This window comes from Monodon monoceros, unplaced genomic scaffold (genome assembly GCF_005190385.1).
Source record: "Monodon monoceros isolate NGI ecotype Baffin Bay Population unplaced genomic scaffold, NGI_Narwhal_1 Super_Scaffold_13, whole genome shotgun sequence".
NCBI classification, from domain to species: Eukaryota; Metazoa; Chordata; class Mammalia; order Artiodactyla; family Monodontidae; genus Monodon; species Monodon monoceros.
Window position 1 is genome coordinate 53,749,411 of NW_021703769.1, and position 26,173 is coordinate 53,775,583.

The window sequence follows — 26,173 nt, forward strand, 5'->3', positions numbered from 1 at the left end:
TTCATTTCTCTGATTAAATGTATTCTTTGGCTAAAGTTTTTCTATAGACAAAAGGCAGGTGGAGAACATGGGCGGGGGACTGTCCTGGGAAGGCCCATAGGGCCCTGTTCCATTATGAGAGCACCCACTGAAACAGCAGGAAATTGGGGTGTCATGGAAGTAAAAAGAAGGCTGTGCATCAAGGAGAATGTGATGCAGCCTGTGTTATGGTACCGTGGGATCCCTTGCTGATGGAAGGTGATGAAGCCCTGAAAAACTCATTGTGAAGCAAGACAAGAACCCAAGACTCATCTTTGGGGTCCTGCATTATTTTCAGGTGACCTTGGATTTCTGAAAGTCCTCCTGCCGTAGCTTTGGTTTGACATGGAGAGAAATGTGTCTTCCATGATACGCTGTGAATCACTGACTGCTTTTCCAGACGTCTCAACTGTAACTTTAATGGTCTGAGCTCTAGTTCTTTTCCAAGTTCCTGCAGTGCCAGAAGACTCATTAAATCTCTGGGGGTATTTGAAGGGCTATAATTAAGGACCCATTTTATGTGCATAGTCCAAATCCTGGAAATTATTGTCTCATTTGAGGCACTGGAGTACGTGTTGCTATCTGCTAGGATGAATGATAATGTGGACCCCAGTGATTTGCTGTCCTTCACCATTTGATCCACTTTAATGACCAGAGTGTAATTAGCCAATTGTTGTGTGCAGGTAGGTGTTACAAATGAAGTTGTAAATTCAGCTCCTTAAAAAAAAGTGGGTACAAGAGTCTCCCCTGCAGTGCAGCTTACAGATGACTCCGGAGCAAAGTGAGGTGAAGCCCAGGATGCCCTCTCAGGGATGAAGTGCATGGCCACATACATGGGCACACACATACATGGAATAGTATCCTCAAAACCGAACCCCCCCCCCAAAAAAAATCCCTTGGTGTAATTCCTTAGGGGCATGCTGTTTTTTTTTAAATAGCCAAACAGTATTTATTTTAGTAATCCTTCACAAGTAGGCTAAAATTAGAAAATTTATTAATATACAGCATTAGTAGATTTAGATTTAAATCAAATAAATTTTAAAAGGTAATCATCTCAATAGTAGTATATCTTCTTAAAATATCTTTAGATGTCTTAGAGGCACGTTTTCAAAGGAAGGCCTAGAAGCTGTTGACTTTCAATGCTGAGAAGTTTGAGCAAGGGAACTAAGAGTTTTGTGCAACTGCGTTTGTACTCGTATCTGTGTACCTGGTCCCCTCCTTGTACAGCAGAACTCCATATTATTCTATGCTGTGGAAGTTCATTTGGAGCATGGAGGGGTTTTTTTTGTTTTTTTTTTTGCGGTATGCGGGCCTCTCACTGTCGTGGCCTCTCCCATTGCGGAGAACAGGCTCCAGACGCGCAGGCTCAGCGGCCATCGCTCACGGACCCAGCCCCTCCGCGGCATGTGGGATCTTCCCGGACCGGGGCACGAGCGCGTGTCCCCTGCATCGGCAGGTGGACTCTCAACCACTGCGCCACCCGGGAAGCCCTGGAGCATGGAGTTTTTAACCTGGTTGACATCACTTAGTAACACAGAGGGAGCATGCATGGTGGCTGAGAGTTTGGGATCTGCAGAGCTGCCTGTGTTCACAGCCTGGCTCTCCTGTATTTATTATTGGTTTGACCTTGGAAAATATTGGGTTGGCCAAGAGGTTCATTTGTTTTCTTTCCATAAGATGGCTCTAGTAGCGCTTAGTTGTCTTTAATTTCATTGGAAACAATTTTGTTAGATTGTATTGTGATAGCTGTCATATCAGCATGCATTAAAAAAAAACTTATCAAAACTGGTGAATTTTTATGTAGCCATTTTAATATTAAAGGTGGAAGGAAAAAAAGCAACATTTTTGGCATATTATGCCTTATTATTTCAAGAAAGGTAAAAACGCGGCTGAAATGCAAAAGAAGATTTGTGCAGTGTATGGAGAAGGTGCTGTAATGGATCGAACATGTCAAAAGTGGTTTGCAAAGTTTTGTGCTGGAGATTTCCTGCTGGGCGATGCTGCACGGTCATGTAGACCAGTTGAAGTTGATAGCGGTCAAATCGACGCATTAATTGAGAACAATCAACATTACACTACGTGGGAGGTAGCCGACCTACTCAAAATACCCAAATCAAGTGTTGAAAATCATTTGCACCAGCTTGGTTACGTTAATCGCTTTGATATTTGGGTTCCACATAAGTTAAGAGAATAAAAACCTTCTTGACTGTATTTCTGTATGCGATTCTCTACTGAAATGTAGTGAAAACGTTCCATTTTTAAAACAAAGCGTGATGGGCTATGAAAAGTGGATACTGTACAATAATGTGGAACGGAAGAGATCGTGGGGCAAGCGAAATGAACCACCACCAACCACACCAAAGGCTGGTCTTCATCCAAAGAAGGTGATGTTGTGTATATGTGGGGTTGGAAGGGAGTCCTCTCCTATGAGCTCCTTCTGGAAAACCAAACGATTAATTCCAACAAGTGTTGCTCCCAGTTAGACCAACTGAAAGCAGCACTCGACAAAAAGCGTCCGGAATTAGTCAACGGAAAATGCATAATCTTCCATCAGGATACCTCAAGACCTCATGTTTCTTTGATGACCAGGCAAAAACTCTTACAGCCTGGCTAGGAAGTTCTGATTCATCTGCCGTATTCACCAGACATTGCACCTTTGGATTTCCTTTGATTTCAGTCTTTACAAAATTCTCTTAATGGAAAAAATTTCAATTCCCTAGAAGACTGTAAAAGGCACCTGGAACAGCTCTTTGCTCAAAAAGATACAAAGTTTTGGAAAGATGGACTTACAAAGTTGCCTGAAAAATGGCAGAAGGTAGTGGAACAAAAGGGTGACTATGTTGCTCCCTAGAGTTCTTGGTGAAAATGAAAAATGTGTCTTTTATTTTTACTTAGAAACCTAAGGCACTTTTTGGCCAACCCAATAGATATGTAATGCCTCTGAGGCTCGGTGTCTCCATCATTAAAATGGGAATGGTCATAGTACCAGACTCACTGACTTATTAGAAGGATTAAGTGAGAAAATGCATGAAAAGGGCTTGGCATGACAACAGGGTTGTACCAAGTGTCAAATACATTAGCCATTATTCTCGCATGTTCATCATGGCGAGCTCCACTGGTCAGGAGAATCAAGCATGGACACCTAAGAAAGAAAATTATTTTGTAACTGATAAACTACTGACCTCCAAGCCTTGTCCAAAAGATTTCCCTTTACTGTACTTCTTTATCTAGTGCTTCTTATATCTTTGAAGACTTACAGTACATCCATATAACCAAACAGTGTTGTGAATACCTTTAAGGTCAATACTTTAAGATCTTGCTCTTTCTTGTCAGTGGCTGCAGAGTATTTTATAATGTAGGTTGTGTTAGTTTGCTGGGGGTTCCCGTAGCAAAGTACCACAGATTGAGTGTCTTAAAGAATAGAAATTTATTTTCTCATGGTTCTGGAGGCTGACAGTCTGAAATCAAGGTGTCAGCAGGGTTGGCCTCTTGTTGACTTGTAGATGGCTGTCTTCTCCATGGGTCCTCACTTGGTCATCCCTCTGTCGGTGTCCATGTGCTAATGTCCTCTCTTCTTATAAGGACACAGTCATATTGGATTCGGGCCCATACATATGACCTTTTTTAACTTGAACACTCTATCCGCAAATACAGTCATATTCTGAGGTAGTATGGGTTAGGACCTCAACATATGAATGGGGGGGTGTCACAATTTAGTCCATAACATCTGTTACCATAATTTAACTGTGTTCCCATCAATGACTTTTCAGGCTGTTTTTATTTGAGATTTGGTGTTTTGTTTTTGGAAAAATAAGCAACAGTTGGAAATGGAAATTAAAACAACAGTGAAATACCACCACACACCTATTAGAATGGCGAAAATCCAGAACACTGACAACACCAAATGCTGGCGAGGATGTGGAGCAACAGGAAAGTCTCATACGTTGCTGGTGGGAATGCAAAACGGTACAGCTACTTTGGCAGATGGTTTGGTGGTTTCTTACAAACCAAAACATACTCTTACCATACGATCTAGCAGTCATGCTCCTTGGTGTTTACTGAAAGGAGTTGTGAAATTACATCTACACAAAAACTGGCACATGGATATTTAGAACAGCTCCATATTTAGAATTAGCTTTAGTAATTGCCAAAACTTGGGAGCAACCGAGATGTCCTTCAGTATGTGAATGGATCAATAAACGGTGGTACATCCAGACAATGGAATATTATTCAGCATTGAAATAAAATGTGCTCTCAAGTCATGAAAAGACGGGCGAGGGACTGAAAGTACATATTACTAAGTGAAAGAAGTCAGTGTGAAAAGGCTACGTACAGTATGATTCCAACCACATGGCGTTCTGGAAAAGGCAAAACTTTGGAGACAATAAAAAAGTCAGTGATTACCAGGGATTAGTGGGGAAGGGGGGGATTAATAGGAAAACAGAGGATTTTTAGGACAGTGAAACTACTCTATGTATGATCCTGTAGTGATGGATACATATCATTATACATATATTTGTCCAGACTTACAGAATGTGCACCAAGAGTGAACCCTGATGTAAATTTTAGACTTTGGGTGATAATTATTTGTCTGGGTTCATAACTGATTACAAACATACCACTCTGGTGTGGGCTGTTGTTAATGGGGAAGGCCAAGCATGTGGGGGGCCAAGGGGTAAAAGGGAAATCTCTGTACCTTGCTCTCAATTTTGCTATAAACCCCAAAATGCTCTAAAAATAAAGTCTAAAAATAAAATTAAAACAACATTTCCACATATAATCCACCTATAATACTTGCCTAGCTAGATAACACAGAAAGTTTTTTTTTGTAATTTCAATTTTTTTTCTTTTTCTTTTTTTCCTTTTCTCAAACTATGCAATGTCTCCACATAGGAGTTTAATAACTTGATTCTGTTTGACAAAGATATTTAATAGAAGATTATTTTTTCCTAGTGGCAATCTGCAGATTAATCGGATAATTTTAGGTGAATCAAAGAGCTGGGAGGACTGTTCTGTTGACGCTATCTTTGTGTTTATGTAGGGACAATAATATCATCTAATAAAAGGCTGCATGCAATTATATCAGCTTTGTGGTAATTATATGGGTATTTTAGTTGTTCGGTGCATTTAATTATGGAAACAGCCCGTATTAACTTTCAGTGGGGCAAGCTCTGCGTGGATTAATGCCAAGAGACTTGTATATTTAATGTTATACACGATGCATTTTCCTAGAGGCAGAGAACAAATGAAAATTGGGCAGAAGGGTTATAAGACTGACTACCTTTCCTTTCTATTTCCTTTTTAAAAACAGTTTTAATTAAAAGTTCCAAAGACAATTTTATCCTCTAAAAAAATTATTTATTTTAGTCATTTGAAGGAAAAAAGTAGTGCATGGCTTTTGAAACTATTAACACGACACAGAATTATCTAAAGTAAAATTAATAGATGGCCCCTCTCTGTCTACCCCTTCAGTTCTCCAGTATCACCCTGGGAGCAGTGGAATTCCCATGTACATGTTGGCTTGTGCTCTGTGGTTTTCTCTCCTTTGTTAATACAGATATACATGTTCATGCATATGTGTTTTAAAGATGGACTCATACTCTACATTTTATCGAGTAACTTGACTTTCTCACATGGCATGATTATCCTCCTCACATGTCAGTATTAAAAATTTACCTGATCCTTTGTAATAAGTGCATAATATTTCATAATATGGGCACATCATAATTTGTTCAGCCGTTCCCCCATTGATAGCATTTAGATTATTTCTACTTCGGATTTGTTTGTTTTGTCTCCTGGTAAAATAAGCATTGCTGTGATAAACATTTATATATATTTCTTTAGTTCTGGTACTTTTTCTTTCTGTTGGATAAATTCCCAGAAGTAAAATAATTAGTGAAAGTTGTGCAGATTTTTAAATTCAACAAATATTATCAAGTTTTTAACCCCAAAACATTGGAACAATTTTCAGTCTTCCCAACATTGTAAGCCACCTGGGCAACATTGGATATTAGTAAGCTTTTAAAAATTGTTGAGTGTTAGTGTGGCATATGGTTATTTTATTGCTTTAATTTGCATTTTCCTGACTACTAGTGGTACAAGGTATCTTTCCTCCTGTGTGAATCACTTCTGCAGTCTTTCCATTTTCAATCGGTTTATCTTTTTCCTTACTAAATTGTAGGAATTCTTGGTATGCTGTGGCTGTTCACCTTAGTCAGGTACACTTGTTATAAACACATGCTGTTATTTGCCTTTTTGACTTTATCTACAGGATCTTTTGCCATATAAAAAAGTAATCTTTGAGTGATCAATTTTATTCTTGACATAGGAGCTATCCCTCCCCTATCTAACTTTTATAAAAAGAGCCACTTATATTTTCTTATAATAATTTATATTTTATGCTTTATCTTTAGATTTTTTAAACTTACCTGTAATTTACTTTTTCAAAATTAAGTGTGAATTCTGGCATGCGTTATTTTTCTTCTAAATATTATTCAACTGACCCAACACCATTTATTTATTATTCCACCCTTTCCACTATCGTGTGTGCATATATGTGTGTACGTATGTGTGTATATATATATATGTATATACATATATATGTACACACCACACACCCCATTTCTGCACTTTTTATTTGTTCCATTCCACTATTTCCTGTTGTGTATTAGAGTTTTGCTCATTAATGCCATTCCAGCCTTAGTATGATGCTGTGAAATGGCATAGAAATGACAAGAATTCACTACTTTAAGTGTTGGTCAGGTAACATTTGGGGTCAGAAGCTTTTTGAACTGCTGTACTAGTTAGTTTTCTATTGGGTATAAGTGGCAGTAACCCTACCCAAGCTGATTTAAGCAAAAAGGAAGAATATTAACTTTCAGAACTGAAAACTCTAGAAATTACTCGAAGTTTGCTGGATCAAGAAGCTCAGACGATATCACCAGGACCAGGTCTCACTCTATCACCAGGCTCTATTGCCGCCATGTTTAGGTTGGCTCCTCCATTACAAAGCGGGAAGATGCTTACTAATTGCCCCAGGTTTCATCTTATGCTCTGAACAGTCTCAGTGTAAAACACTGGATCACATGCCCATCACCAGAACAATCCCACGTGTCAGGGGGATGTGACTTCCTCAATTGCTAGGCTTGCTTGCATTCCCGCCTTGAACTGGGGGTAAAGTCAACTCTACAGGAACAACCCAAACTGAGAGTCCATCATCTCTGAAAGAAGGATTTTAAGGAAAAAATACCAGTTTACATTCCCCTCGTCAGTACATGAGGATTTTGTTACCTCAGAGTCATGCCAAATTTGGCTACCAGTGATTTTGTTAATCTTTGCCAATTTAAGATGTAAAAATGGTATCTCATTTAACTGTGTTTCTTGTTAGTTTAATTGTATTTCTCTGGACACCAATATTTAGGTGCAGCAATTAAAGCCCTTGGATGAGAGTTAGAATTTGATCAAATTCTAACCACTGGGGTGAAGGTTACTCATGTATATATATATATATATATATATATATCAGTTTATCCAGCACAGCGGTGCCTCTTATAAATTAATTCTATAGAATAAATATTTCAGTTGATTCATCTTTTGAAAGTAGCCACATCAGTGCACAAAAACATTATTTATAATGTCAAATTCATATCCAAATTGCATATGTATTAGTAGTGGACTGATTATAAAATTGCTGTCTAGCCGCGCATTGGCCTGACATTTAAAGAAGGTCAATTATCCACTTTAACAACTCCCCCGCCCCCAAATTTTTCTGATGTAAAGAAAACAGCTCCTCAATGAAGATCTGGCCCTAAAATCACTGCCATAGTTAGTACTTTGCAAAGGTTCACCCTAGAGTGGGTAGGTCACCTCTCTTGTGTTTTGATTACACCTTCCATATGGATTACGGATCATATTCAAAACATTAATTACTCAGCAACAGCATTAATCACTACGCTGGATATATTTCACCTTTTCTCCTTCCTGCAGTGTTTGTTTAAGCCACGTTCACTGGATGGTATTGCATTAAAAAGAGGCAGAACTATATGGCAGAAGGAGAGAGCCTCCAAGAGAAAGATTCTGGGGTCAGTTCTGAGGCCATCATTTATTAGCTGTGTTACCTCCAGGCAAGTTGCATACCTCGTGAGTCCATATGTTATTTTGTAAAATGGGTGTCATAATCACAGTCTCTCATGTGTAGTCTGATTGTCATGAAGAGTAAATACTAGAGAGTGTATATAAAATGTCCTATAAACCCTAAAGCCCTGGTCACATGTACAAGTGCTGCTCTTATGGAATTACCTTTTATGACTACTCTTTTTTTTTTTTTTTACATCTTTATTGGGGTATAATTGCTTTACAATGGTGTGTTAGTTTCTGCTTTATAACAAAGTGAATCAGTTATACATATACATATGTTCCCATATCTCTTCCCTCTTGCGTCTCCCTCCCTCCCACCCTCCCTATCCCACCCCTCCAGGCCGTCACAAAGCACTGAGCTGATCTCCCTGTGCTATGCGACTGCTTCCCACTAGCTATCTATTTTACATTTGGTAGAGAATATATGTCCATGCCTCTCTCTCGTTTTGTCACAGCTCACCCTTCCCCTTCCCCAATGACTACTCTTAATCCCTATCCTCCTGTTTTTTATGAGTAGGATTTTACCCAAGCAAAGAGGTTGTCTAATATTTTATATGTTTGCAGAATGAGGCTGAGTAGGTTATTTGGAAAAATGAGAAGTAGTGCAGTGAGTTTTGTTGTTGTTTACTTATTTGTTTTACTTGATAGGGAGCTGAAGTGTTCTCTCCCTGTACCTTCTGCACATAAGGGCAGTATTCTTTATTTTGACTGTATAGGTGAGCCGATAAGAGTCAGGATAACACAGTGGATTCAATTTCGCCCTTTCCTGGATACCTATCATTTTCACTTCTGTACTGAAAGAGTTGGGCAGTTGGACTCAGTCCTTGGGTTCCTAGGACGCAATTTCTAAAATTTCCATAGAAAGTAAAAGGGCAGCCTCCTCACCTGTACTTTTAATGTATGTTCAGACCAGAGCCTTCTCACTCTGGATATATATACATGTATGTCCTTAAATGACAGTATTGGAATACAGCCATGCTCAGTTGTTTCCATATTGTCTGTGGTTACTTTTGTGCTAAAAGGATAGAGCTGAGTAGTTGCAACAGAAACCTTACGGCCCACAAAGCAGAAAATATTTACTATCTGGGCCTTTATGGAAAAAAGTTTGCTGATTCCAGATTTAGACTGAAGTTAGAATTGAGTCCTTGTTATATCAATAAGACTTGAAATATATATATTTGTGGGTGCAAGAGTATATGTGTGTGTGTGTGTGTGTGTCCTTTAAACTTTCTAGGAAATCCTTAGCTCAGCCAAAAAAGGATTAAAAAAATTCAAAACCATCAGTGGTTATAATCTTCTTGAGAGCATAATAACATCATTGGCTTATTTTTCAAACATTTAGAAATGCCTACTGTATCTCAGTTACTCTCTAGGCACTTTAACATATGTTATTTAACTTTATAATCCTCTCAGTAACCATCTGAATGGGTTGGTATTAAACCCATTTTAGAGGTGGGGAAACAGGTGTTCAGGAGGATTTAAATAAACTCGCCAAATTTCTTAGAACTTCCCAGAGCCAGAATTCAAACTTAGTCGTGTGTGAATTCAAGCTGATGGTTGCTGGTTGTGAGATGGTTGGGTATATTATCTCTCCTCGGTCCTGTTCCGGTTCCGTGAGAGGAATCTCTCAGGGATGGGAAATCAAGGGCTGAAGAATGCCTAATGTGCACCAAAGAGGCTCCAGTCTGAGTTTCATCCTTTTGATTACCTTTCTAAGGTATTTTTCTCCAGTTTATTGAGAAATAACTGACATACATCACTGGGTAAGTTGAAGGCATATAGCCTGATGGTTTGATTCACATATATTGGTGAAATAGGTTAGATAACCTCCATCTTCCCTCCTAGATACAGTAAAAAGAAAGAAAAAAAGGAAAAAAAAAGTAATTCTTGTTTTGAGAACTCTTAGGATGTACCCTCTTAACAACTTTCCTATGTACCATACAGCTGTGTTAGCTGTGGTCATCATGATGTACATTATATCCCTAGTACTTATTTACCTTATAACTGGAAGTTTGTGTCATTTGACCACCTTCATCTAATGCCCTTCTCTGCAAAGGGATACTTCTTTGAAGTATCTCTTTATTGCCTAAAGTAGATAGCCAACCCTCTCACACTACGGTGGAGGTCGGGTAGGGATAGTTGGGAACATTGGAAGGCTATTTGGCTTCTGTATCTTAGTTATGAAGGGCCTATAGTTTAGGTTTCTAATTTTTCAGCAGATAAGGGCGTATAGTAAGTCACCCAGATACACTGGCAGAATTGCAATGTTCAGAATTGCAACTCATGGTACAACTTTAAACTTGTGTCCCACCGCTGGACCACACTGCCTTTGTGTACAAATTAATATTTGTTTACAACCCCTGAAATGATTTCGTAAAGAGCACAGTTATAGTTTAGGACATGACCATCTGCAGTGGGACATGTAAAACAGCATCAAGTTCTAGAAATCATGAGTGACACATCATTGTCACTCCAACGGTGATTGGTACACTACCTTCTGTTTTATCAACAGTTCGAACAGAAAATTATTTTGCCACAAAAATTCTCATCTGTTCAGTAGCCCTTAAATGACTTTCTTGGGGGGGTTTGCATTTGCAAAGACAAAATAGTTTTATTTGCGTGTCTGTTAAAACATTAAAATGTTCAGCAAAGACTTTTTAAACGGGAGTAATTTTTCTTTTCTTGCCAGTCGTCTCCTCCTCTTCCTCTAACTTTTCTCATGGACAGAAGTCCCAGGATTTGGAACTGGTCTAGGGTATTATTTTTTTTTTTCCCCACCCTTGGGAACAACAAGAACTCCAGATAGAAAGAGCATGCAGTGCATGCATCAGGACCTAAACTTGGACATCAACTGTGTCAAGGTCAGGGGCAGAGTTTTGTTAAGAAGATATTGGAGACTCTGATAGAAAGGAAAGTAGAGGGGCAAGAAAAGAGAAAAGAACATTCTGGAGTAAAATATAGAAAAGTAGAGAGGAAAATAAACAAAGTAATACCCAAAGATCTGTGGCTAAAGCAGCAAGTCCTAATAAGCAATAAAATCCTTGCCTCTCGCGTGCTGCCGGTGAAGTTCTGAAGTTACGACCAGGATGTAGAGTCAAATATCCCTAAGGGCAGTCCCTTCAAAGGTCTCAAATTGAAGCCTAACCTATTGCCTCTTTTTTTTTTTTTTATTGGAGTATAGTTGATTTACAATGTTGTATTAGTTTCAGGTACATATACCCACTCTTTTTTAGATTCTTTTCCCATATAGACCATTACATTGAGTAGAGTTCCCTGTGCTATACAGCAGGTCCTTATTAGTTATCTATGTTATATATAGTAGTGTGTATATGTTATTGCCTCTTAAAGAGATCAACACAGCCAAGTTTTTCTCCAGCTCTGAAAGGGATTTCCTTCTTTGATTAAGCGACAGATGAGGCGCTGGTTGGCTTTAGAGGCCATGCTCTGCGGAAAAGATGTAGCTTTAAAAACGAGACTGGTGCTGGGTGAGATGGGCTGCACCTGCTCTGAGGGGAGAGTGCTGGGGACCAGGAGGAAAAGGCAGATTCACATCTCCTATTTCACGCTCCCTCACCAGCAGATGCATGCTTGCTTGGGATGCCCGTGGAATGCTGGCAGTCTTCACGTTGGTTTTCCTTTTTTTTTTTTTTTTTTTGCGGTACGCGGGCCTCTCACTGCTGTGGCCTCTCCCGTTGCGGAGCACAGGCTCCGGACGCGCAGGCCCAGCGGCCATGGCTCACGGGCCCAGCCGCTCCGCGGCATGTGGGATCGTCCCGGACCGGGCACGAACCCGTGTCCCCTGCATCGGCAGGCAGCCTCTCAACCACTGCGCCACCAGGGAAGCCCTGGTTTTCCTTTCTTTTGTTTCCTTACCTTCCCACGGTTCAGTTGAATGCATAACCCGTGAGTGAGATTACAGTGTGACTCCTTAGAATTGGAGTTTTGAGCTTCCCGTGGAAAGAATCACGCCTGCATCCTGGAATGCCGTCTTATCCCACAGGCTCCCTGAGTGGGAGTAGGGAACCCTCCACTGCCCATCAAGATCTAGGGTAGCAGATGGGAACCTCACAGTCCTGGAGTGTGTCTCGTGTGGACTCAGCTTCTGGCAGGTGAATGACTTCCATCTTACTAGTGATAAAGTGTTGATGGTGTCCAGTGAATTCTAGCCAGCAGAGTAACCCAAAGAAAGCTCTGTTTCTCACTCAGACGTGACCCACAGTAAGCCCTGTCATTAGCAAACACTCATTAAGCATTTACTTTGTGCTTGGCAAACAGACATTTGTTTAGTGAATACTTTATTATTCTATTGTCATTCACTTTAAATATCCCTATATAAAAACCTGATTTAGACATCATCTGTAGCTGAAATTCCTGCATCCAGGTAGGGCTGGCTGTTTGCTTTAGAGAACGTATCCCATTGTGTGTTTCCTGGGTAGAAGAAGGAGTATGTTAAAAAGGTAACGTTTGATCCAGATGGTTAGAGTAACAGTTTGTTAGTGCTTGGATTTAATCACCTCAGTTCATCTTACTAGTTATAAACTACTCAAGGATATTAAGTGTATGACTGTGTTGTTACAGGAAAGCAGAAGTATGGCACAGTCCTGTCTTCTGTACCTTTATTCAAATGTATTTTAGGGTTTGATTAGCAACTGTATCCTAATGTGTTACCTTGGACATTAAAAGCATCAAATATCAGGGTCTATCTGCTTCTCCAAGATAGTCTATGTCTATGGCAACATCTTTCTGTGCTCATGAATTCCAGGTGGTCCTCAGCTTCTCTGGAGTCCCAGACCTATCTGTCCACTTGCCTCTTGGATAGTTTCATTTGGAGGTTCCATAGCCACACCTAACTCAATGTGGCCAAAATGAGCCTCTTATCTTTCCCAAATCTTTTTCTGATGCTTCTGAACTTGGTCATTGGTGGCACCATTCAATCAATAACTTATAACAGATCTGTCAGTTGATCTTGACTTTTTGGCTTCTTTCAGTTTCTTTTTTTTAAGTCATCCCTACCCATATATATCTTCCGGTCATTCAACAAGTCCTGTCAATTCTATTTATAAAGTATTTACCAAATCCTTCCTTTCCATTATACCCTCGCTGCCATGTCTTCATTTGTGCAAACCCTCATCATCTTTTGGCCTGAAATATAACAAAAGAGTCTTTAATGGACCTCCCTGCTTCCAGTGGTCCATTCCCACACTCCAAATGGAGTGGCTTTTCTGACACTGACAGTTCTACTTTCCTGTGGAGGAATGGAGTCTAAACCCCTTAGAATGATATACAGGCCTTTCATTATCTGACCTGTTCCTGCTTTTCCAGCCTGGACATTCACCCCGTCCATCAACTCACACAGTCACACCTCTGTTCCTTTGCATAAGTTGTTTCCTCTGGTTAAAATGCCTTTCTCCCATGACTATGTTGAACAAACTCTTATGTATCCTTTAAAACCCAATCTAAGCATCACCATCTTAATGAATTATCTGAAATCTGCCTTCCACCCTTAGGCAGAGCAAGAAGCTTCCTCTACCAAGCAGAGACATAGCACACTTTACTCTGTGTCACTTATTCCAGTAATTATACACTATTTTGTATGATAACATTTGTTTGTATCTGCCTTCTTCAGTAGACTTATTGAACTTTGTATCTCCAGGCCTGACAAAGGTTTCAGAATTCACGTATGGAATTCAGTGGGCATTCGAGTACATAATGTTAAAAGAATGTCAATCAATTATATTTTTGATGACATTCTTAGATAGGAAGACATCTTCATCCTTACAATTGGAAAGGAAAAAAAAAATTAAACTAACCAAACCTCTAGTGTCAGAGAATTCATATTTATTTTAGCACTCAGTGTTTAAATTGCATTTCCGACAGGCTGGCCCACCAGCTATGCTTCATGAAAGATCATGAGGACCGGGGAAGAGGTGTATTCATCTCAGCATTGGGGTATTTTGCTTTTCTGCAAAGCGAAGGGACCTGGGGACTCCTTTGCAGGCTGGCCATGTCCTGTGCAATCCCAACTGTGTCTAGAGATGCTAGCAGGGATGGAGAGTGTCATCGGGACTTGGTGGGAAGTTGGCTTGCATCAGAATCACATAGGGGAAGGGAAGGAATATAGAACTAAGGAAGAAAGCTTTCGGTGACCAAGGCAACCACTCTCCCCATCTCTGTCTTCCTCTGGGCCAAACAGACTCTTGTTTCTGCTTATCTGTCTCCCCCTCCTTCCTCCCAGTTCTTTTTAGAGATCACCTCTTTCTACTTCTTTACCTCTCTGTGGAAAGACAATGGTCTTTCGTACTTACCAGACTCTATCCGATCTTCCAAGTCCAGCTGTTGGAGCTCACCACTCCATCCTTTCCCAATTCCAAAAGTCTTTCTAGGAAAGACTCTGATTTGACCAGCCTTTCCATTCCCTAAACTCTAAAGTTAAAGGACACCCTCAAGCATGTGAGATTTCTACCCCCATTCTATCCTGGGACCAGACCAAATCAAGTCAGTGGAATTAGTAATTCTGTTGTATCTCCTTGTTTTCTTTGTAAGGTGAGAGGATTTGAGGCAAAGAGTGATCAGTAATGTTTTATGCCCTTTTGTTCTCCACACTGTTTATCCAATTTCCAGTTTAGGCAATTCAAGGGGAAATTATCCTACAGAAGGCAGCATGATCATGTAGGGATATCTCCAAGCAAACCTCTCCCATCTTTACCGTGTCCCTGCTGAGGTAACCTACAGAAATACCGAAAATAACATATGTCCCCCTCCCCTTTGTAAGGGGGGAAAAGTCTTTCCTTCTACCCATCTTAGGTTCTCCGACTGGGGCCCTGTATAATGGACTGACAAAAGATAGATTAACAAGAGAAAAGCGTACACATTTATTTAATGTAAGTTTTATGTGACACCAGAGGCCTTCCTAAGGAGATGGGGACTTGAAGAAGCCTGAGCATTTTATATAAGATTTGATAAAAGAGTGGACAGTCATGGGGGAAAAATGACAGGACAAAAGGGTATGAGCTAAGGGTAGAAAACCAGGGGAACTTGGCAAAGCCTGTTCATTTGGAGTCCTCTCCCATCCCTCCATCTTGGGAGAAAAGGACTTATCACCTGACAGCTCATGACCTGCTTCAAGGGACGTGAGGGAAAGGTCAGAGAGGAAATCCTTCCTGCACCTGCCATTTCTCAAATTCCTTTTGTTTAAAATATTCGAAATGCCAAGATGCCATATTTTGGAGTAGTATGTCTTGAGCCCCATCTCTATCTCCCCTAATCTTCTGCCCCAGAACACCTTGTAAAATCTGAAAGAAAAATTCCCCTCCTGTCTCTTAGCTCCCGCAGTTCTTAACCTGCATCTTATTCCTGGTTCTACCTACTTGTCTGCTTCGTGTTCCGGTTATTAGTGAGCATACATCCCCCTCTGAGGTTCTTTCCTGGTAGGTTTTGTAGCCCGACAGTGCAAATCAGATGGCTTGTCCTCAATGAGTTTTTGAATAAAACAAAAGCAGGAAGCTGAACCATTAATAATATATAATAAATAAATAATTTTAAATTAATAATAAATCCTAGCAACCCAAGTATCTTGTCTGCGGCATCTGCCCAATTTACTCCCCCATTTCATTGCAAGGTTTATTTCCTACATAAAATCTGCTACTAAAATGTCTCATTCTCTTGTTTGTTGCCTGTCTTCCCAATAGACTGTAAGCTCCATGAGGAATAGGACTTTGTCCATCTTGTTTACCTAACATAGTATTGAAAACAATCTTTGTAGAAATAAGCAATGACCAACCAAATAAGAAGCAGCAAAATCTACAAACCTTGCTATAGCAAGGGAGTCAGCCACCATCACGCCACTGGTGTTTTGGCAGAAGCTCAAAGGTGGGCAGAGAGTGGGAAAGCTCTATATGGGGGAAAAAAGAAGGTTTCAGGGATGCCTTGACTGGGGGGAGGTTTGCCCTGGGGGAGCTGGAGGTGGACCAAGGAGTAGCAGGACCTTTTCTGTGCCTGGTGAGGCGTGCATATTTTGTTTTCTCTGGTTGGTCCTAAGTTGGCAGTGGGAACAAATATGAGAGGTGTCCATTACTTACCAAGCTGAGGTTGGTTTTGAGCCGATTGTTAAAGGGGTTTTTGTTGGGCTTCCTGAATTGATTTGTTATTGCTGGTGGTCTGACTTCCTACAGGTGTGATTTGTAGTTAGCAGCGTGGCTTCCTGGGCTGTTGGCTGTAGGTGTGAGTTGGTTTCCTGGACTCAATGCTGAAGATTTGGGGTCCGAGTTCTGTTTGTATCTATGGCCTGGTTGTTTTCCATTTGTATATTCAGCCTCTCTTTGTCGATAGGAGGGAGGAAAGGAGGGAGGGAAGGAGGGAGAACAGACTATTATCCAGATTTCATTCTGAACACTTCAGGTCAAGGAGCGACTCATCCCAGAGCCCACATGGTGGCTGCTTTCGGGAGCGCCCACCCTTAAATCACATCCCATAGTCCAAAGCTGGACCCCAGTGAAGAAGAAAGAGACTCTTTTCTTGTCCCTGGGCCAAACAAGAGCCAAGGCTTTTGAGGAGGCACTTAAAGAATTTTCAGTTTGCAGTTGTGCAGAAGCTGTTGTTTAGGTAATTTGACAATGACTTTAGTGTAAAAGGCAATTAAGACAAAATGAGCAGCCACTAGCCTCTCAGGTTAAATAAACTCAGATTTGACTTGCTCCCCATTACCACCTTTGTTTGCGATGTTTGAGCTCTTTTATGCTAATTTAGTGTGCAATAGTGTGGTGGCCCAATTGGGCCAGGTGGATGGAAGAGGAAACCAATCCAGGGAGAGGAAATAGTTGGCCGCAAATTGTTCCTAGGGTGAGATGGGTTCTTCTTTTTTTTTTTTGCGGTCCGTGGGCCTCTCACTGTCTCGGCCTCTCCCGCCGCGGAGCCCAGGCTCTGGACGTGCGCAGGCTCAGCGGTCATGGCTCACGGGCCCAGCCGCTCCGCGGCATGTGGGATCTTCCCGGACCGGGGCACGAACCTGTGTCCCCTGCATCGGCAGGCAGACTCCCAACCACTGCGCCACCAGGGAAGCCCGAGATGGGTTCTTTTTTATACCACTATTGGGAATATGGATTAGTATAAAAGTCCAGGATCCTGGTTCCTTACATCTAAAAAGCTAAAAATGGTGCCCACTTTTTGACTCATCAGTTTAACTTCTAGATATTTACCCTGATATGTGGAACAGAAGACAAGCTCATGACGTTATGGACAAAGATGTTCAGTTTAGTGTTATTTAACGTAGAGTAAAAAGAAAGCCTGCATCACAGTGGCATACCAGAATTGATGTTATCATTCTTTTTTATTATGGCAGAAAATCTTCATGTTACTTTGCAAAGCACAAAACTAGTATAAGGCACTTTATATGATGCAATGTCTACTGTGTGCTTATGATTTTTTAGTTGCATGTGCAATGAAAAATGTCTGAGGTGGGGCTTCCCTGGTGGCGCAGTGATTGAGAGTCCGCCTGCCGATGCAGGGGACGCGGGTTCGTGCCCCGGTCCGGGAAGATCCCACATGCCATGGAGCGGCTGGGCCCGTGAGCCATGGCCGCTGAGCCTGCGCGTCCGGAGCCTGTGCTCCGCAACGGGAGAGGCCACAGCAGTGAGAGGCCCGTGTACTGAAAAAAAAAAAAAAAAAAAAAATGTCTGAGGTGGACAGGTTTGCAACAAAATATCACACGTGGCTCTCTTTGAGTGCTAAAATATGAGTGACGTCTTTTTCCTGTGCTTGTCCAATTTTTTAAAACTTTCCACAGTAAGCATACATTGGTTTTATAATTACAGAAAGCATTGAAAACAATACTTGCTTGTTGTAATGCTGTTAAAGAATTCAGTGACGTGCTTAATACATGCCACCTCAAGGATAAAATTATGCGTACATGCCAAATTCTAGGAGAAAGAGTGGATGTTCAGTTGCAGTAAGTCTGTTTCTTGCTCAAAGAAAGTCTGCTAAGCTTCATTAAAGAAGGTCGTTCAGCCAGTCCTAGTTTAAAGTTGTAAGGTGAACCATTCTATAGAGCAGCCTTCTAAAATATGCCCAGGTGATTCATGGATTTATCTATTAGGAAGTGTGGTCATTTACCGGCAACCAATGTTGAGCTAATGGGATCCATTTAGGAGTATAACCACAACAAGTCCACCATAAATCGTGTGCTCTCCCATCTGAATATGCTTCATTAAGCTCACCTTTCCTGATGCAGTTGGACTATTGGATGTCAGGACGAGGAAAATGTTAGGTCCCACTGTTCTAATCCTACAAAGCACCAATGTGGTTGCTATGTCATTTTATTTTGTTTCAGATAGAACCTGCTTTGTGCCTTTCTATGGGAAAATGTTTTCAAACTGGTAAAGAAGTAATATTACTGTATTGTGAGGCATATCTCAGTAGGTCATTACCATAAATTCTAGCAGAAAGGATAATCTGTGTCACATTTTACTTCAAGGATAAGATTGATTTTTATAAAAATCTTTAGTGCATTGAGGCTTAGCAATTTTTTTTCGTATGAAGAATCAATTAGATACTGGAGTTTTCCAGAAATGTTAGGTGAGTATAAGCCAAACCTTGATGTCTTTTTAAAAAATATTTTATCTTTCAACATTTGAAGAGAAAAGGCAGTTTCTGGGTGAGAAAAATGATATTGGCACAATGGTAGTTGTCACCACTCACATGGCCAGGGGTGTCCACCTTTTTCTTATATTTATATCTCTTTGGAAAATAGACAAATATGTGAAAAAGCAAAGAAGAAAATAATAAGCACCTATATTTCTACCACCAAGAACTGCCATTTTGAATGATTTTTTCCAAGTACGTGTATCTATATACCTGTGTATCTACATGTGTGTAGATATACACACACATGTGCACACATACACTTTAAAAATGGAATACACATTCTCTTACAGTCAAAACACGCCATATATATGTGTGTGTGTATGTGTAGATATATGTACTTGTGTTTATATAAAAATATAAATGTATAGCTTTAAAGGTTTTAAAGAGGTTTTACATATATAAACTTTAAAAAGTATATGCATATGTGTATATACACATACACATATATATATATACATACAATGAAAACATTTATATTGTGTGTATATATGCATGTGTGCATTTATATATATATCTTAAAAATTTACATATATTAACACACACATTACCTTTTATAAAAATATAAAAGCAATATATATAAATGTTCTCTTAAAAGGAGAACTACAGTTCTCTCAACTTTGGCCACCTACATGAGTCTCCTGTCCCTTTCCCCAGAGATAATGCTATTATGCATCTTGTGCCATTCTTCTAGGCCAGGGATCAGCACAGCAAACTTTCTGTAAGAGGCTCGATAGTAAATATTTTAGGCTTTGCGGGCCATTGTGTCTCTGTTACAGTCACTCAGCTCTGCAGTTGGAGAGCAAAAGCCGTCATCATCAGTGTGTAAATAAACAGACATAGCTGTGTTCCAATAAAACTTCACTCATCGACACTGAAATTTGAATTTCCTACTTTTCCTCTTTCCTAAAATATTTGTCTCAATTTTTCTAAACTTTAAAATATAAAAATCATTTTTAGCTAGTGGGCTGTACAAAAACAGGCAGTGGCTGTACTTGGCCCTGGGGCTGTAATAGGTCAGCCCCAGTCCTGGTTCTTCTTCTATACCTCCATAGATATTTCCGTATCTACAGATAATAATATCTATAATATTATTTCATTTGTGAATTTTCTTTATAAATGGTATCCTAGTGCATGAATCATCTAAAATGTATATTTTTATCTCAGCAAAATTTTTACTAAAAAATATATATAGTTGTACTATGTAGTATGTATAGATACGCCATCACTCTCTGTACATGTATGTGTCTGTCTAGCTATAGATTATTCCCCCACAGCTTTAGTCAGTTCTTTTCACTGCTACATAGTATTCCATCATAGGATATATCCTATTTTTATGCCATTGGGTATTTTTCATTTTTTTCCTATTACAAGCAGTGGTACAGTTATATCCATGAATATTTGTGCATACGTTTTGTCAGGGTGGACATTAGAAGCAGAATTGCTTGGTTATGAGGAGTGCACCTTTTGCATTTTAATAGACATCAATCAGTTTCCAGAGGGACAATACCAATTCACCCTCCCCCCAGGGAGACTGTCCCTCATTCTTGGTTTGGGGGTTTCATCCATTGCTGTTTGCCTTTTGGAGCGGCAACAAGCAAACAGCCTCAGCTCTGGACCATCTTGTCTTGTCACCACAGATGCTAGTGTGGACCTTTAAGTCCCTTTGGGTGAGTACAGATATTGTTCTAACTCTTCACCGGGGCACTTACACACGAGAATAGCAATTTATATCAATAACCAGGTTGGGCAGCATCTGCCAAGGCTGTCACACTCTGTGATTAAATGGCCACATGTGCCAGGGAACACGGGGACGATGGTGTTGTAATTAGGGTTTGCTCTCTTTCCACCCATCACCCCCACCATCCTTAACTTCAAATAACCTTGCTTTTGTGAACTGATTTGTGAATCAAATTACTCCACTGAGACTGCTAGTTTCTGCTGTGATAATAATATTTTATATTGGTATATCTTTACAACTACACAGGGTTCTGGTTAAGCAAAAGTCTAGAAACCTTTTGCCATTTTTACCTGATGCTGTTGGAAACCATGTCCAGAGGATAATATATGGTTACATTAGAAGTTACCTGTTAATCAGGGAGTGTAGTGTATTTTGCACTACATCCTCACCGTGAAAGAAAATTTTACTTAATGTTATCTTAGCATCCCTTCGATGCCACTGCCCCCAAGAAAAGCAGGCAGAGAAAACACACATAAACTTTTCTTAAGTCCACAAGGAGCAAGTTAAACACTATATGAATGCAATATTAAAAACACCCTAATGCATAGAAGAAGGGGGAAAAAACCCTCCTCATTTTGTTACTGGTGTGACAGAGATCAGTGATGGTTATGTAAGGACTTGGCATGTTCCAAAAAAACCCTGGAAATATTGCCGCGAGATGTGGAGCTGTAATAAATGTGAAAATAAATATTTGAAAGATTTATTAGCATTTTAAAATTTACTTACCCATATATAAAAGCCTTTAACAAAAATAAACTATCCAAGGAGTTGACGCAGGAAACCAATGATTATTTCACTGTTAATCAAATGTAGTATATCTGTATGAAATTCTCTAACACATTTAGATCCTTCCCATTCAGTGAACAATTGCTTGAAGAAGCAAGGCGATCTTGGTGCATGTAGCTTGCAGTTCTGAATGTGAAGAAAAAGAAGAAACAAGACTCACTTCTCCAACCAATAGATTGTTTGGTCTCTAACCGAAGCTACAGCTTAGACTGGGAATAGCTAAACTGGGAGTAGCTACAATCTTGTGTAACTCATTTCAGTTAATAAGAAACAGCATGTATCTATGAGAACTTTGGGGGAAAAAAATAGGAAATTTACTTTGATTCCACTATTATCCAAGGTAGATACATTTTAGAAGGTGTCTCTAAAGTTCAACAGGATACAATATGTATTTTCGTCCTCGAAGCAGGCTCAAACGTCAGAGCATCCTCATTTACTACATAATGTGTAAGAAGAATTGAGATCGTAAGGCTTTAACCACTGAAAAAAAAAAGTACAACGGCTTCTGGGAGGAAACGCCAAGGAAAGCTTATCAGCAGCGCTGGGGGAAGGGAGTCGTGGGGGTCTTCCATCTTTTACTAGTATTTATATGTGAAGTAGCATATTGGAAGTCATAAATACTGTCCCGTGGACGTTCTGAATAATGCAGGAGTAGTGTAAGTAATTGGAAGTGCTTATATCCTGCCTTTAGACATTTCACCGCTCCTGAGTTAAAACTGGTTGTCAAGTGTGGACGCGGAGGACCGTGCAAGGTGCCCTATTCTGTCATGTGGTACATATTTAATGCTTGAAAGAACAAGGGAAGGGGACACGTGCAGGAGAGAGAGGGGGGGAGAGAAGTGAGGTACTGCCGCCAGCTCGGTGCTTAGCAAAGCGCTTTGGGAGGCGCGGAGGCGGGACCCATGCAGCCTGGGCGGCATCCACCGCCTTCCGGGGGCTGCAAGACTTTGCAAAAACATTAGGCGTCCAATTTGGCCAGTGTTTTTGGCGCGGAGGCCAAGGCCGCGCGGGCAGCTGGGCTTGGGCGCAGCAGCGTCCTCGACACCTCGGTGGCCTCCCTTTGTGTGCGTCCCCGCGTTGATTGCCTCCGCGCTCGGGCTGCTCGCTCTCTCTCCCAGCGCGTTCTGCACCTGCTGGCGGCAGTGTCAGGCTGCCAGGCAGCCGGGGCGAGCACAGGCACGGCGGCGCACGACAGATGACTGGAGTCATTTACATTGCTAGCACGTGGCTGCCGTTTGCTGTTGCCTCGGACTTCTCCAGTGTTCTCCCAGGGAGGATACAGGAGGCACTTTGCAGCCGACAATGAAATCTTGGCAGCTAATTGCAGTCGTGGGAGATGCCCTTCAGGTAAGACGAGAGAAGACGCTCTAAACACTGTCAGGGAGGGAAGGGGAGACCGAGAGCGAGAGCCGGATGGGGAGGAGGCAGCGTCTGCAGAGGCTTCCTGAAGCCCACTGACTCGCGGGAGGGGGTGGAAGAGGGACTGGGACCAGGGGCGGGCGAAAGGGGGGAGGAGTGTGCAAATTGACATTTTGGGCTGCCTGTGGCAGAGGAGCCGCCGTCAGCCGCTGTCCGACGTTCACGCAGAGAGGGTGGCGGCGTGTGCGCCTCCGGGGCTGCTGATTAGAATAGGGACTTGGCGGCGGATGGAAGCCGGGCACACCGAAGCCGCGATGGAAGGCTGCGGATGCCTTTGCCACGCGTGAATGAGACACGGTACGTAAGGCCAGCCCCGGGGACCCGGGAGGCTGGGCTCTGGCGCGCCCGGGGCGCACCCAGGGGCGCCGATCGCCTGGAGAGGGCGAGGGGCGTTGGGAGCGACTGGGGAGTCCAGAGATGAATGGATTTTCTGGACCGAGTAGAAGTTAGTGGGGAACTTCATTGCCCATGCTCATTGGCTCCGTTTAACTTTACTTCCAGAGATGAATAAGCGTTTATAAGAAGCGGTGTACAAGTCCCAACAGGCTAACAGGGGTTTTGCAAGAGCTGCGCGCTTCTTCAAATGCGAGGTTTCTGAAATGACTGGCCAGATGGGCAGTGCATTGGGAAAGTTGGCAGGCTCACGATCCGAGGGGGCATGTGTGTGCGTGTGTGGGGGGGATGTATTTCATGTTTGTGCAGACGTGTCTACTGTGCTAGTTGCACTGGGGTACTCTTATCTCCTCTGCTTTTCTTGATTCCCAGGGAAGAGAGAGTAAATTGACAAAACCAGAAAGGCTTTGACTTAAGAAATAGGCTCTGGACCATTTTATTGAATGAAACAAGAGTCATCCTTCTTGAGAGATCAAATGGGGGAAATGTACCTTGCCTTCCAAAGTGATGGAATTAACTGTCAGGCATTTAAAAAACGTGCAAAATGTTGAATACGACATTTGTCAGCCTAGGAGGATCACCTAGAAGCCTCAGTCTCAGCCAATCCCTCTAGCCATTATTTTCAGATTAGGAAGAAGCTGGTGGTGTTACTTATTTCTGTTGACGCAAGAGATGAGGCCCTCCTCCACTTAAGAGGGGCCCAGAGGGAATTCTGAATCCAAAAGTTTTGTTGGCAAAATCGTCTTAGTGAAATATTCATTAAATTACCTCTTAAAAGAGTCACTTTCCAAGTTTAAAAAAAAAAAGAGTCACTTTCCGAGTATCTTTAGATATTTCATAATTTACTCATTGTTTATATGGCTTTAATTTTGGTCACATGGAAATGAATGTGGTTTGTAATGGAAGAAGTCAAAAATGATTGCGTAATCCTTTTGGGGGGGGTAGCTGGGTAGTAAATGTCTGGTTTAAGACTGTAAAATCTTTCTCAACTGTGGTTCCTATTTTTGATCCAAATGTATCTTCGGAAATCCAAAGGGGCGTGAATGTAGATGTGTTTGTGATACGGAGTAACTTGCCTTTGTGGTTTGCTGTGATTAAGTTTGCAGAGGGTTGCTCTTCAAGTAAGTAAACTAAAGTCGGTCGGTGACAGCTGTTTACCACTGCCGTTCGCAGGCAATGCGGGCAGCAGTCACGATTTTCTTATAAGAAGCAGGATTTTTCAACTCCTATCTGCCCACTCACACTCTCCACACACGCTGATGCTTCCTCTGTATTAGAATACTTGCAGATTATTATGAAGAGAAAATTGCTTCTCTGAAGAGTTGGAGGAAGCATAACCTATGGGGAAAGGTTTCTTCTCGCCCTTTCTTAATCACCCTTCTTTCTCCTCCCTCCCTCCCTCCCTCCCTCCTCCCCCCTCCCCCTCCCTTTCTTCCACCTTTCTTTCTCTCTCTCCAACCCCCTTTCTCTCCCCATCCACCTGTATTTCTTTCCTTCTGCCTTTTCTTACTTTCATACCTGGAACACAGAGAATTTTTCAGGTATTTTCTCCTACTACATTTTTATCTTAACAAATGTTTTGCACCCTGAAGGATAATCAGCATCTGGTTTTTCTTTTTCTTTTTTTGTATTCTCTGCTCATATACAAGAATTAATATCAGGCAATCCATTATACACTAATCTTATTTAAAAAGTGAATATTCAAACTTTTCTTGTCGTTTCATTTTAACCAAGCAAATAGACCCCTGGAGAACGCCTTTACTTTACATGAACAGAGCTGAATCTTTTCTCTGTCATCACCAAGTGATAGATTTTTACAACCGTGCACTTTGACTCATAACTTTATGGGGCTAAGCATATTTTTACATTGGTCTCTTGTAAACTTGCCCCTCAAACTTCTATTTTCTCCATTACCTGACTTTAGTTTAGAATCTGGATTCATTTTAAGTCTGTATTTACTTAAACTTAGTAGAAATAGCCATCAGCCTTGACTTATGGGCCAGCTTTTTAAAGTATCACAAAAATAGTGTATTTCTTTTTTCCATTTTTGTTTCTCTCTCCCATAAGTATGACACAAAAGCTGAAGTAGATTTCAGGCAAAGGGCTTTTGGTGACAATTGCCTTCCTCTAAATTATAGCTGTGAGATGTTGAGACTCTATGGGCGTATTCTAAGAACATTCCATGAGAATCAGAGTATGTATTCCTCTGTTTAATTACAGAGAACCTGGTTGGGTGAGTCAGCCTGGAGCCAAATAACTATTACAATGTCCAGTGAAAGACAGTTTTGGTCTTGTTTTTTGGCTAAACTTATAATTTTTATATTACATTTTGAGCAAAGTTGCAGGACCAGAGGAATGGAGCGTGGTCCAAAAGAGGAAGGACATTTATGAAATAATAATAAAACCTTATTATTATTAATTAAACCTTTATTCATGTTTCATTTTTAGCTATATTTTTTAAATGTCACATGTGTTAGTCTTCAAGTTATCACCGTAAGTTCTTTGAGAGTAATTCTAATGGGATTAAAATGAAAGTCTTTTTATGAGACTTTAATCCCCATCCTGTGTTGATTTTTCCGACAAACATAAAAATAAATAGGGAAGTAAAACATGGACCCTTAAAGATTTTTGCACCGTAGACTTTATTTGGTTGTAGATCTGAAACCTTCAGGATGTGATAACATATTCGATCTTTGTACATATTTGTGGGTGGACGTCTTTGTCCTTCTGTCTGTTTTCCTTCATTTTCACGCAGAGTTGAGTGTTTACATATGTCATGAGCAATAGTAAACAGGGGCAGATAAAGGCATGAAGAATTTTTTAATTATGCATTTTAAGTTATTTGAATTAAATCATATATGACAAAATCTCAGTCCTGACGACTTGCTATTCCTGTTGCTCCCACCCCCCCATCCCGTTCGCGTGGCACTGAAAGAAAGAAAGCAGTCTTTAAAAGTCAGCTTTTTAACACACGGTGCTCTACTTGGAAATCTTTATAGTTAATTATTCAGTTACGATAATTTCCCAAACAGTTTTCAAGAGTGT

At 40.9% G+C, this 26,173-nt stretch overlaps 1 protein-coding gene across 6 annotated transcripts in view; it reads left to right on the forward strand.

The window, feature by feature from the left end:
* Positions 1–26,173, forward strand: part of RBFOX1 (RNA binding fox-1 homolog 1) — a 1,498,136-nt gene that overhangs the window by 381,663 nt on the left and 1,090,300 nt on the right. The window contains exon 1 of one of the 6 annotated variants that reach the window (XM_029222046.1): positions 22,510–22,663. The exons of 4 other annotated variants lie outside the window; for them this stretch is intronic. In XM_029222046.1, coding sequence (XP_029077879.1) covers positions 22,619–22,663 — 45 coding nt within the window. In that variant the 5' untranslated portion in view covers positions 22,510–22,618. Of the gene's footprint in view, positions 1–22,509; positions 22,664–26,173 lie in introns of those variants that run through there. One more of the 6 variants, XM_029222048.1, reaches the window with a different exon arrangement.